This window comes from Anolis sagrei, chromosome 4 (genome assembly GCF_037176765.1).
Source record: "Anolis sagrei isolate rAnoSag1 chromosome 4, rAnoSag1.mat, whole genome shotgun sequence".
Lineage (NCBI taxonomy): Eukaryota > Metazoa > Chordata > Lepidosauria > Squamata > Dactyloidae > Anolis > Anolis sagrei.
In genome coordinates, this window is record NC_090024.1 from 63,602,602 (window position 1) to 63,617,211 (window position 14,610).

Below are 14,610 nucleotides of genomic sequence, written 5' to 3' on the forward strand. Positions count from 1 at the left end.
AGCAGAACTTTTCAGTTGCTACTTCAAATTCTACGATTTTACTTAGAGTGAGATTGGGAGTGGGACTTAAATATTTTTTTTCATCATATCTAAATAACAGAATTCAGAAAAGTTACTTTAGATCCTAACACCAATTGTTAGTCCCAATGGAGCCACTGAATCAATGTAATGATTCCAGGAGTATATATTGCTTTATTACATCCACATTGATTCAGTGGCTCTACTCTTGGAACTAATTGGATCAGCTCCAATTGGAAGGTAGAATCCAATTAAATCCTGGGATTGCAATGCCCATAAACTGCAGTCAACATGCAGCAGCCCCACTGGAGAAAAGATTCTGGGAATTTTAGTCTTAAACAATAACTTATTATACTACTACTTATACATACAGTAATTGTAACAGTACACAGATGACACGCACCTCTACTTTCTACCAGAAGCCAAACAAACAGTTTTGGTTCTAAACCACAATTTGTCATCATTCATGGACTGAATAAGGGTGAACAAATGGAGAGTGAATCTAAACAAGACAGAGATACTCTTGGCTAGTCAAAGAGGAGATCGTGAAAAAGGATTCAGTTTGTGCTTGACAAAGTTATACTCCCCCTGAAGATGCAAGTCTACAGCTTGAGTGCAATCCTGGATTCAACTGGAAGCCTAGAAACTCAGATTTCGGAAGTGGCTAGGAATAAAGTTTGTTTGCTAGTTGCATCTATTACAGTAGTTCTCAACCTGTGGGTCCCCAGATGTTTTAGCCTTTAACTCCCAGAAATCCTAACAGCTGGTAAACTGGCTGGGATTTCTGGGAGTTGTAGACCAAAACCTCTGGGGACCCACAGGTTGAGAAAGTAACCAATCTATTACTTGAGGGATCAGATCTCATCCTGGTTGAACTACTGTGACATGGTCTAGATGGGACTGCTTTTGAAGAGTGTTTCAACTGATCCAAAGAGCTACAGACAGATTGTTGACTGGAGCTTGGCCATAGTGAGCACACAATCAATTCCACTGGCTAATGGTTTGGTCCTGGACACAATTTAAAATGGCGGTTTTGTCCTATAAAACCCTGTTTGTCCCAGGTCCAGACTATTTGAAAAACTACCCAGACTTTTTGAAAAACCACCTTTCTGGATATAAACCAATCCAAGCACTGCACTCTGCAGAGGAGGCTCTTCTCTTGGTCCCACCCCCACCTCAAGTGTGGCTGATGGCAATGAGAAAGGAGGCCTTCTCCGTGATCACTCTCCACCTCTGGAACTCCCTTCCAAAATAACTGAAAACTGCCCCTTCCCTCCTCTCCTTTAAGAAACTGTTAAAAGTTTACTTGTATACTCGAGCATATGGGGAGGAGAAGGATTCATACTTTATTTTAAATTTTGACCCAGCTCATGGAGACTTACCTTTGTCCTGATGGCCCATTGCTAACTCTATGACCATTACTAGAGTCATTAGAGAAGTGTGTCCCAATTATTTTATTCTGTATATTAAACTTTCTCACCTGTTATTTTGAGTTGTTTTATAAGTATATCCCAATGTATTTGATTGTTTATTATTTGAACTTGTTTTTATGTTATGTTTATTATTTGAACTTGTTTTTATGTTAAATGTTTGCCAATCTTTCGTTGTTCACCGCCCTGAATCCCTTTTGGAAGATAAGGCAGTATAGAAATAAAGTTTATTATTATCTGAAGGACAATCTAGCCTATGCCTTAATTCTGAATAAAATCTGAACTAAGTGGGACAAAATTAACATTTGGCCATTTTTTATCATATGTATACAATGCTACAGTGCCTATACAGCCACCCTGCATATAATAATAACGGTTATGTGAATAAAAATGAAACTTACTTCTCCATGTTCAAGCGGCACAAGCCTAGAATAATAAGAAGTGCAGATCATTTCATCATCTCTCTTATATGTAGGAGGCCCAAGCCTTGGTGTTACATTATATCTAGTTAAGCACTCTGTGTCACTAATTGCATAGTACTGCCAAGGCTTGAATTCAATGCCATCTACAGAACGTTCCAAAATCCAGTTTCCAGGTCGTGGAGAATTTGCAGCTTTGATGATGACATACGCAACTTGAAAAACCTGAAACAGATGTAATAAAAAAGCAATATTCAAGGCTAGTCTATAAAATATATTTTTACCACATGGTCTTTCTGGAAAATACCCAAGCAGCTTTCACATGTATAAGAACAATCAAGATGATTCCTCAAGGCTGTTAATGATCTCAGATCTCACTTACAATGGAAATGTCATACCATGCTGTCTTGGTGGAAGTGGTAGAGATTTCTGTTTTCTATTGTATTTTTCATGAGGCATTAAAAAGCTGACACACTCACTGATTTCAAAGTTCAATCATCCCATTAACATGGTAAATATTTAAAAACTATGTATGCAGTGACAAGTTAGATGGTGATTGAAGTGTGGCATCACATAAAGAAATAACATTTGGAAGTCATGCTAAATTTCTCCTCCAGGCTGGCTGTCTGCAAGTAAATTGCTCACTTAAGAAAGCAATTTAATTTATAAAGATTTAGATCAAAATATGCATTGAAGGCAAGAAATGTTCACTTCATCTCAGAAAAGGATACTTCTGTGATTTCAAAGTACTTTAAGAGAAAATATAATTACTAGAATCACCTGTTCTAACAAGTATCTTATGAGTCCTGGAAGTTATTTCTAGTGGCAACTTGTCCATATCAAAGAAGTGATTCATATGTATTTCAGAGAAAAATATCCTATTAAGACTTGAAATTCAGATACAAATTATAAGCATTATTATAATTAAAGAGTTAACAGCAGATATTATAAATAATGAATATGATATTACCAAAGCATTTAGAGGAGCGACGCTGCTCATTCTATGCATTAGAGTAAAATAAAAGAGACAGTTTTGTCCAAAGACAAGCTAGTGCTCTTGCATTGTCCATGATATAGATTTGCTGCTTGCTATTAGAAGATATTACAGTAGGCAACTTGGTTAATGTCCTTGTATTATGCAGATGTGCTATTTCAAGCAACAGGGGCTTCAGTGCTTCTCTTGTAAGGAATATTATGGGATCAGTCTGAACCCACGTTCAACCCACACATATTATGTAATTCTGGCATGGCCTAGGGTGATCTTTCTTCTCTCCTTTTACTAACGATCAGAGACAGCCACCACACACAAAGAGCTTTATATATGCTGATGACCTTGGCTTAACAACACAAGCAAAAGACTTTGAAACAGCTGAAAACCAACTTACTAATGCTCTGAAAGATTTCTCCAGCCACTACACAGATAACCACCTGAAGCCTAACCTTGCCAAGAAACAACTGTGTGCTTTCCATCTACATAACCATGAAACCAACAGGAAATTGAAAGTTACCTGGCAAGGCCAAGAGCTTAAACACTGTTTCCATCCTAAATCTCTCGGTGTCACCTTACATCAAACACTAACATTTAGGAAACACTGTATAAACACCAAGCACAAAGAAACTTACTGGCAGCACAAGGATTGCAGACCTAAAATAAATAAGAACATCAGTCCTGGCCTTGTCTTACTCAACTGCTGAATGTGCCTGCCCTCTTTGGCACAAGTCTGTCCATGTGATGCAGGTGAATATAGCATTGAACAAAACATGTAGAATAATCACAGGATGTCTCAAACCTACACCTGTTGATAAACTCTATAAGCTAGATGGCATTGCCCTCCCTGATGTGCGATAGGAAGTTGCTGCCAATTGTGAGAGAAATAAGGTTGAACACTGTGAAAGCCATCCACTGCATAGCTATCAGCCTCCTCCCAGTAGACTCAAATCAAGGAAAAGTTTTATGGGAATCACCACTCCTCTTAATGTTCCCCCAGCAACATCAAGAGTAACCTCCAGGGCGGCTAAACCAGGAAATCCCAAATGGATGCCCCCCCCCCCCCCATGAGTGTCTTACCCAACCAAGAATGGGCAACTTGGAAGTCCCTGAACATACCCAGAAATGGTATTGGAAGATCAAAAGACAACCTGGTTAAATGGCACTACCTAGAAGAATCCTCCACCTACTACTTTACATCTGTATGTTTGTCCACAATGCCCTGCCTCATGCACAGAGGAAAAACTGTTTAAGGCTACAAACAATGTGGTCGCTGCTGCCCATTTTTGGTCTAAAATTATTTAGCCACTTGTGCTCCCTCTATTTTATCAGTTTTATATTTATTTATGGAATGCTCTTGACATGAAATAAATTATCGATTTTATACAAACTTGAAGAATATTTTTTTATTATTAATATAGCTAGAACTCAGCTTTCGAACTGTTTTAGGTCAACAGTTACAAAGAATTCAGTGAATCAATTGTTCTTGAAATTACAAAAGAGTTTTTTTTTAATCAGGGAAAACTCTTATATTACCAAGACAAGAGAGCAGTTCACACAGCACTACTGACATGCAACCTCAAATTACATGCAGTGCTGGACCTTTCAGAGCTGTCCATTATTCATATATTAACTGAATTAGTGCTGATTTGGAAGTACTGATTTTACATTTAGTAGGTAAATAAAAGACAGCAAATTTGAGGAAAAAGAAGATTACTGCTCTTGAATACCCATACAACCTGTGTACAAGTTGAGAGCAGGTTTTGGGGTCAAAATTATAGATCACTCATGGATAAGTACAGCATCATTCCTCAGAGAAAAGAAAGCAACAGTGTTCCTCCAGGGGGTCATTGTGTTATCTTTTAATTTGATCTGCTCTCTCAGGCATATTTATTCAACACTATGACACAGGAGAGCCAATAATGAAAAAAGCTATGTGGAGAACTATCTTCAGGCGACACATTCATGGCACCGTTACAGCATGACTGCACATCTGGACTAAATGTAAGTATGAGTTTGAGAACAAAAACACTTCAATGACACAAAAATGAGCTAAATTAATGCATTCCTATTCATTTATTCCTATTCATTCCTATTCAAAATAGATTAAATCAGTCCACAGTTTATGAACCTGGTTTTCTAAACTTTTAGAATCTAATGATTGGCAAAAATAGAAATCAATCTAAACAAAAGTCCATTAATGTCTATGCTGTTTGAAGATAGTCAAGTACTGTGCTGTGAATTCAAAGTAACATGATAAAATTAAATTTGTCTATATACTTCTTACCAATCTTTATTATTCATACATAGATAGAATATATCTACATATACCCTTAATGTATGAGGGCAGCATAGACCATCATACTTATATGAATTAAACATAAAGAGTAACTAGCATGTACAGATGTAAAATGCAATGCATATACTATCTTTAGTTGAGGATGCTGAAAACTAATTGTCAAAGATCACTGGCTACATCATAGGAATGCCAGTTTTTCCAGTTGAGGAAACACTGCCAGACTTGCTGGAGCGATCTCTAAACATCCTACCACTTGTGCTAATAGAAAGTGTTGGATTCTTTCTTTTCACATAGACATGGGGACCTTCCACATAACCCTATATCCCATAATATTAAGGCAGAAAATCCCACATTATCTGAACTGATAACCCAGTTCAAAGCAGATATTGTGGGATTTTCTGCCTTGATATTCTGCGATATAGGGCTGTGTGGAAGGGCCCCAGGATTTCATACCCACAAGGGGAATTCTGTTACCATGAACAGAAATAAACCATCAGATACCGGCCAAAGAATAAGGAGAATGGGTTTGATGATACAACTAAATGAATCCATTTTAAGTTTAAGAAAATCTTACAAGAGTGGGTAAAAGATAAAAATAGTCACCTACTGATCACTTTCTTTACTTCTCCCACTGGACTCCATGGCAGAAAACTAGAAATATTTTGATCATGTTATACACTAAAATGCCATACTTTATGTTGCTGTTATTACCTGTCTTAAATCCAGAGTGATGGTTACCCAATGATATTCTCTTCCATTCTGAATACTAGGACTTTGCCACCAGTTGTTAGTACCATCTATAGCATTTGAGATAGGGTGTTGTTCTAAAAATAAACAATAAATGAAAATTAATGTCAGATTTCCCTCCTAGAATTTTTAACTTGCTGCATTCAGTCTGCATGCTAAATAAATTCCTGCCATCTTAATAAGATATGTACATGTGTCCTAAAAAGTTAAGTTGGCAACTGGTTAATCAGCTTCAATAAATCACTGTCAACCAAAAGGTGGCAAGTTCAAAGCCCGAGTCGGAGTTGAGCGCCTGACTGTTAATAGCTGTTTTTAAAAAAAGCTATTAAAAAAAAGAAATTGCCTAGCTCACTGTCTACCTAAGCAGTTCAAAAACAGCTGCGAGCTGTGAGTAGAAAGATTAGGGACTGCTTAAAGTGGGGAGGCTTGGCGTGGATGAAGCAACAGCTCCCCTTGTGGCCGAATTGAGCAACCTCCAGGACTCGGTGGAAGAACAGCTGAATGGCCTCTGTCTGTATGTATGTCTTGTATGTCAAAAACGGCATTGAACGTTTGCCATGTATGTGTGTATTGTGATCTGTCCTGAGTTCCTTTTGGGGTGCGAAGGGTGGAATATAAATACTGTAAATAAATAAATAACAAAGAATAGAGAAATGTTATACAGGCTCCTCCTACACAGCTGTATAAAATCCAGATTATCTGGCAGTATAGACTCAGATAATCTAGTTCAAAGCGGATAATGTGGATTATCTGTCTTGATATTGTGGATTATTATTGCTTCCATTTGATGTTTGATGTACATTATGTCCAGTTTATTCATGCCACCATGTTAATCATCAGATCCACTGAATTCCACTGATTTAAAACAAATCTGCTGTAACTTGGTACATTTCTTGACAATCCATAATTTAAGTTTTTAGTGACTATAGCGACATTATCTAGGAATTATTCTTTAAATTACCAAAGTAGTTATATGCCTAACCAGCTGTAACTCAAAACACAATCAATACAATAAGCAGCATTTCATGAAACAACCAGAAACAGTTCCAGTCTAACTTGCCTTTGGGATTTGAACTACTGGAGTCACATATTCGACACTGTGCATTGCGTAGAGGTCGGCCAGGAACATGCTCCACAAGTTTACAGAACATCTCAGGGCCCTTTTCACCACAAGTAGCATTGGTGCTGATATGAGCATTGCTAGCAAGGTTAAGAATGGCGGGAAATAAACCTGAAAGAAGGGGAGAAATTAAAATCATGTTATAAGGCACTTTGAAAGGTACATATGGTTGTCATCTCACAATACTTTACAACCAGATGCATCATTCTCAACAATATGGCAAAGTTTATTTTGATTAATTTACGCTGGTGGTTCTTAACCTTCCTAATGCTACGACCTCTTAATACAGTTCCTCATGTTGTGATGATCCTTAACCATAACATGATTTTCGTTGCTAATTCATAACTGTGATTTTGCTACTGTTATGAACCGTAATGCAAATATCTGATATGCAGGATGTATTTTCATTTACTGAACCAAATTTGTCACAAACACTGGCTGGGTTGCGGGGATTGATTTTGTCATTTGGGAGTTGCTGAGATTTATAGTTCCCCTACAATCAAAGAGTATTCTGAACTTCACCAACGATGGAACTGAACCAAACTTGGCACACAGAACTCCCATGACCAACAGAAAATACTGGAAGGGTTTGGTGGCCATTGACCTTGAGTTTTGGAGTTTGGAGCAGAAGGAAAGCTTCTGGTGGGGAAATTTACTTTCTGTTTCCAAAAAAGAAAGATAATGACAGGCGAAGAGATCTTCAGCCTGTTCTGCCAAAGGGGTTCCTAAGACCATCAGAAATAGATGCTTCCTTATGGTCTTTGGTGACCCCCTGAAGCCGCGTCATGACCCCCCAGGGGTCTCAACCCCCAGGTTGAGAAACACTGCTTTACACCTTCATCCAACTTACAAATAAAAGTTCCATTATATTTTCATGAACCTTTGTCAGGTTTCTGTTACAGGAGGGTGATTTCTTATGTGTCTGCACAAACATGCCCATTTAGGAATTTACTAAATTAACATGTCTGAAACAGCAACTTTAGAAACATATGTAACAGAAAAATAAAGCAGTGTCTTTAGAATAACAGTATGAGGCTCAAATGCATATTTTTTATTTTTTCAGCAGGAGAAAAATTCAAAAAAGATTTATGTCCAGGACAAGTCTGGCAATATATCTGGGACACAAATCACAATGTGTTATGACACTTAATTAATTCTGAACCACGTTCACAATCCAGTCTACCATAATAAAAGATGTCAGTTTTACTCAATGAAATAATGAAATTTAATACAACTTGCCACTAAAGCTCTCATTGAAACTTTAAAACAAATCAAAGGGGGGTTCTCTTCTGACAGATCAGCCAAGAATTGCTTTAGAAAACCTGAAAGGAGTTATGTGAACATTAAAAAAAACCTAAAATCTAATGAACATTTTCATATACCATGCTTGGAAAGTTCATTTTAACTATGAAGTCCAAGTCTCAAGCTAGCATGAAGATTTTAGTAACTGTAGTCCCCTCCCCCCCCCCCAAATTGACTGAACCCATTTCAAATATTCTTATGGTGCTTCGCACATTTTAACATATGCAGGTGGATGGTGGGGCTAACCAGCCCTCTCCCTATGCAGTCTATGATCTTCCCACATGTCTACTGCGTGGGCTATAAATCATATCAGGAACAGTCCACAGACAAAGGCATGGGGATAGATCCTGCTGCTAAGCACTGCCCCTGACCCTGTTCAGTGTCATTCATGATGCAAAGTAAAAAGAGATTATTTTTTCCCTCTAGACTTTTGAATAAGGTTTTCAACTATAGGTTTTCTACATTGTGAATCCATTAAGCAAAATGTGTTTCCAATTAAGCACTTTAGACTGGTGACTAAAAGTAAATAACTTGGGACTGTGAGATCTTGGCTTGAAAAATATAAACTGACATAATAAATGAGTTTGCTTTTTAAGTGCCAAAGTTCTGTTTGCTGGTTTTGCTGCAAGCCCCTATGGATATTGCATTTCATTGCATTAATGTACTTTGTAATACTGCCACTGGTCATTTCCTGTACTCTTATATTTGCTTTAAATATATCATTTGATGAAAGAGTACTTAAAAAGATGTAATGCTCATTGAGGCAAATGGGACATTTTCGTCTCCAGGTACGTATTTAGTTGCAGAAGTCACACAGAACTAGATATGCGATATAGGTATTTTATGATATTGTTTCCTGATGTTTCAACTCTCTACTAAGTAGAGTTTTCCCCTAACACAGAAAGGTCTGGCAAAACTACCGCTGAGTATTATTTGCCTAAGAAAACCCTATGAAATTCATGGGGTTGCTGTAAGTGGGCAGGCGACTTCAAGGCACAAGCACACACACATATACACATCTATTCTCATGTGGGTTGCACATTTGCAGACAAAGAGGCTAAATTACTAAAAATAAGCATTATAACTCATAGAATATACACCATTTCAGATTTGTTTTCTGGTTTGTGGCATTTAGGTGTATGCCCTTAACTGTCTTACCACAAACATTCTTTGAAATATGGATTTATGTCCTACCGAGCAACAAGTCATATAAATGTCCTACTACACTCATCAAAAGTCCAGAAAATATCTCCAGATTAAGCTATTTAATCAAGATTTTTTTAATCATCTGCTTGGATGAGGCTTAAAAGAAAGAACTAGTGAGGAATAAGAGAGAGATCTGAGTGCTAATTTAAACAAGCAAGTGTGTATAATTGCTCCTTTTAATCTTTGCCAGTTTCTTTATATAATGAAGTGAAGTTGGTATTCCTTTGATTATCCAGCTGTGCATTTTTGTCTAAAGGGGGAGAAAAGTTTCTCACAGTAAAAAGAAGTGCTACCTGATACCATGAATAGGTTACAGTTCATTTGACCTTGAATTAAAGTTACACCTGGAACAGTAACAACAATACACTCTAAATATAGTATGCGAAAGCACACCCCACTAAAATCTGTGCAGATGATTTGCCCATAAACCTAACTAAGGTTGGAAGGTTAAGTAAACATTAAATTGGAATACAGTAGAGGAAAGAGACTGGGATAGCGACATGAGACTTTTTCTAGAGGTGATTTGAAAACTGTTCAGCAGAACTCAAGGTACATAATCCTACCTCAAAAGATTATTTTCAACACAGTTCATAGTCTTCAAATTGTATACGTCAATTAACAAGGAAATGTGTTTCTAGGCATAACTTATTTAACAGAAGAGATAATAAGAACACTCATAACATCTAAAGAATAGGAATACGTTCCTACATGCCAATAAGCAAATAAAAATCTTTCAAATCTTTTAGAGATGATATGAAAGTTTCTCAAGAGATTCATCCATGGATCACTTTTTCTTTCAACAGCTTTTATGTTTCTTAAGATTTTGGAGACATAACCAAAGGGGGTTCTCTTCTGACAGATCATTTTTAGCATACAGGAGGTAACTGGTGTAGAAGGCTTATCTGCTCTCACTTTCTTGGTTTTGCTGTTTATGTAAACTCAGTAAGGGATTCTGGAGGCACCTGCTGTTTACCGGGCCAGTTGTAGGCAGGTACACACATTTATCCTAGTATTGGTTGGAGCAGAATCTCATTGATTCATGGCTCAAAGTTTATAACATTGGTGATGCAACCAGACACTGAAGTCTGCATTTCACCACACCTCCTTCACCATCCTCTGGATGCTGATGCTAATAAAGAAACCTCCACTTAGAGGAGGGGGACCTGGAGGGCATAAAAATACTTGTAAAATTGTCAGAAGTTTTGTTAACGGATTCATACCAGTATATAGAATATCAGATAATGTATTTACTACACGTTGCTCAGAGAGGTGGTACATTATGTTTGTTACTTTGAACAGTTACAATCAAGCAGCAATTCAGAATCCGTATTCAGAGTTGAATCATTCATTGTTCAAATGGTAGGTTTGCTTCTGGATCCAGAGTGTTGGGAAGGCACCTCAAAGGGGTGCTGCAGCTAGCAACTGGTGTGTTGAGTTTCCTCTGGAATAACCACATTTTTGGGTATAATTTGGGTTCTCAACTAAACATGAATAGTATAGGTAGTTGCCAAGGAGGGTTGAAAGCAATAAAACTGCCAGACAGTGGCTGCAAGATTTATAGGCAGGTGTCTCTAATTAAGAAGAAGAAGAACAACAACAACAACAACAACAACAACAACAACTTTATTATTGTATCCCGCCACCATCTCCCAGAAGAGACTCGAGGCGGCTTACATGGGGACAAGCCTGGTCAAACATAGGTTAAAACATAGCATAGTAAAATTTATAAAAGCAACACCATAAAATAACATCAAGAAACAACCAGTGGTCTGACATAGTAGCCAAATACTAAACTCAGTTGGACAGGGCCTGTGCAATACAATTTCAAGGACAGGGCAGATGGAAAAACTGCAGGAGCCAGATGACAAGTTAGGGCTAGAAAAGCAATGTCAATTAGGACACTATATCTATAGGGCAGAAAACAGTGGTAAAGTGCAGGAGCCAAATATACAGTTATGGCTGAGGGGGGGGGGGGATTATTTAGTAAACTGTTTAATCAAAGGCACAGTGGAACATCCACATTTTTTGGTCTTTATGAAAAGTGGACTGGGTGAGCAGCAGCCTAATCTCCCTGGGGAGAGAGTTCCAGAGCTGGGGGCCACCACTGAGAAGGCCCTCTCCTGCATCCCCACCAACTGTGTTTGTGACAGAGGTGGGAATGAGAGAAGGGCCTCTCCAGAAGATCTTAGAGCGCACACAGGTTCATGGAGGAAGATGCAATTGTGAAGGTAGGCAGGTCCCAAACCATTTAGGGCTGCACCTTAATTACCACTGGGAGCAACACAAACTTTCCTTGTCCCTTCATCACTCAATGACTGATGGCAATGGGTCTTCAGTGTCCACAGCTTCTGTTGGGAAGTAGGGTCCTCCTCTGCCATAAGCCCTGACTCAGAAAAACCACCATGGTTAAAAGATACAGATTCCTAGCAATCTGTTTTCTCTCCATCTGAATCATTCAGTTCTAGAGGGTGAGTTATGACAAATGCTAACTCTTTCTACTCTGTCAAAGCAACACATTCATCCTGACAGCAGTAAAATTTCTCCCTTCCAGATGGCTAGACTTCTAGAAGTTTGGGGATTCCTAGAATGTTTGAGATTTGGATCATGTCACAAAAGGCCTCCTCTCACAAAAGTCTGGTGGCTATATTCTGTTGCCCAGCCAGTCTTTTCTGCTCTTACAGAAACCTTACCTGGAAGTTGTCCACTCCAAGTTTATAAAACAATATGCTAGAATTGTACATCAATATGTATGTACAATGCTACCATATGAGTCAGTGTTCAGAGCACTATGTTATGAACACTGTATCAAACCAACAAGAACAATTTCCATCAGTGGTGCAATGTACAAGTATTTCTTATTACACTGAGTGTAATAAAAGATCACTTCATAATTCCAATTTTGTCCATGGGAAGAAAACCAAACTGCAAAGCAACAACGAATAATGTATAATTTTCTTTCCAAAATAACCACTTAAATAGTTCAAAGACAGTTTCTTTGTAAGTTAGTTTTCCAAGTAAAGCAACCAGAAATTTATAACAAGTAGACAGCTGTTTCTTCTGTTATTCTGATAAAAATCTGGAACAAATGTTTTCGAATGAAGGGTCTTTCATGCTTTTATGGATCAGGAGAGACTTTTGGATTAGAATATTAAGACATTGAAGAATTGGTACTTAGAACTTGCATGATGATATCCAGAACTTAAAATGTTTATACAACCCCAACTATGAGTGAACCATGAATACTGATATTGGAGCTTAGGAATTTGCACTTTGGCAATTCTTCACGTTCAAATGTGAGCCTGAGAATCGCTCCATAATTACAATATTAAACCATCTTGAGCACTGAATTTTTAAAATTTAAACAGAGAAGTTCAAGCACAAATAAGACAAGAATATGTGTCATTATGGGTGTGATCCCCAAAACCATCTGTGAATTAGTATTCCTTTTATGAAATCACATATTTCAATATCTCACATTCTGAAAACACAGATGGCTTTGTGTTCAACAAGCCATTGCACCTACCAGTTTTTTCAAAGTCTTAAACCAGGGGTCCTCAAACTAAGGTTTTGTTTTTGTTTGTTTTTCAAATTGTAATCTGGCCCTCCAACAGTTTGAGGGACTGTGGCCTGGCATTCTGAGCAGTATAAGAATAGATAAGTATGATAAGGGTAACAGATGAATGAGGGCAATTAGAATCAAAGCAAGATATTAAAATAAATCTAGTTCCATATGCGGCATGGGCCTAACGCAAGTGTTATGCAAGACTTGGTCACCATTCTAGCAAAGTTAATCTTCAAGAGGAAGCAATAAAACAATCAGTGGTCTGGTCAAGTATTTTCAAAGTTTTAAGATGATCTCACAGCCTTCTATGACTCTTTAAAGTTACTGATCACAGAAACCCCACAGAGAACTCTTCTCATCAGTGTGGCAACCACTGAAGATTGCTGACTAAAAGAGAGAGAAAAAGGCTCCCCAGGCAGCATTTACAAGGAGATAGGCGAGATTCCTGGAAAGATTTTTACAACTTACAGCAAAAAGACCAGTCTTGTTTCCCGGAAGTGATTTTACTAAACACCCCTCTTTCTGAGACTCACAAACTATAATACTTTCAGCTTTTAACCCTGCCTTCAGCCATAACCATTCATCTAGAAATACATACTCGGAAAGCAACATCAATCAAGCTGATAATTGTTTACTGCTAAGTTAAAACAGATTTTTTTAAAAAAAAAAAAAATACAGAAATAGTCCGAAAAAGCGTATTCCTCCCCACATTAGAAGAACTTGGCTGGACCACCCAAAAGTGAGGCAAATGGAAGAGTACTGAAATTAGATTTCTAACCAAACTTCTGGCTTGACCTTGAAGGAGCTGGGGGTGGTGACGGCTGACAGGGAGCTGTGGTGTGGGCTGGTCCATGAGGTCACAAAGAGTCAGAAGCGACTGAACAAATGAACAATAACAACCAAACTTCACACCATCTGTCTGTTTTTCATTTTATTAAACCTTAATACTGGAGGTAATTTTGTACGAGACCATTGTTACATATGGAAAGGATGGCCTTAATATATTTCATTAAGGTTGTTCTCGCCATATAGAAAACAGTTCTTGTACACATTTGCCTCTAGTCTAGTTTCAGGACATCATAAAATGAAAAAGAATACAAGTGATGAGATATTGGGTTCAGAAAGATCATTTGATTTCTGTAGTCTTCCAGGAGAATCCTACATAAAGACATACACTGTAGGCACACTTCAGAAACTAGATGTGTAATTAAAAAAAGGAAGAAATGAAAGCACTCATCCTTGAATTATTTCTTGGAGTACTAAACTGTGGCTTTAAGTGGAAACATAGGGATATGACGATACCTGTAGAACATAATACTCCCTGAACATATTTCAACAAATATAAACAAATTATCTTGAATACCAAGTAATTATGAAATGAATTAATATCATAGTACACTTCTCAACCCTATGCAAGATATATCTTTCTCTTGTCCAGAAATTGTACGGACAAAATGTTTTAGCAACAACATTGGGCCCTTCCAGACAAGCCAGACACCTGGGAGGAAGTGGATTATTT

At 37.8% G+C, this 14,610-nt stretch overlaps 1 protein-coding gene across 1 annotated transcript in view; it reads right to left on the bottom strand.

The window, feature by feature from the left end:
- The window catches only part of LAMA1 (laminin subunit alpha 1), a 115,865-nt gene that overhangs the window by 91,068 nt on the left and 10,187 nt on the right, over positions 1-14,610 (bottom strand). The window contains exons 2-4 of the mRNA XM_060775074.2: positions 6,962-7,132; positions 5,866-5,978; positions 1,850-2,092 (exon numbers count right to left, since the gene is read on the bottom strand). Of these exons, the coding sequence (XP_060631057.2) occupies positions 1,850-2,092; positions 5,866-5,978; positions 6,962-7,132 (527 nt within the window). The remainder of the gene's footprint in view (positions 1-1,849; positions 2,093-5,865; positions 5,979-6,961; positions 7,133-14,610) is intronic.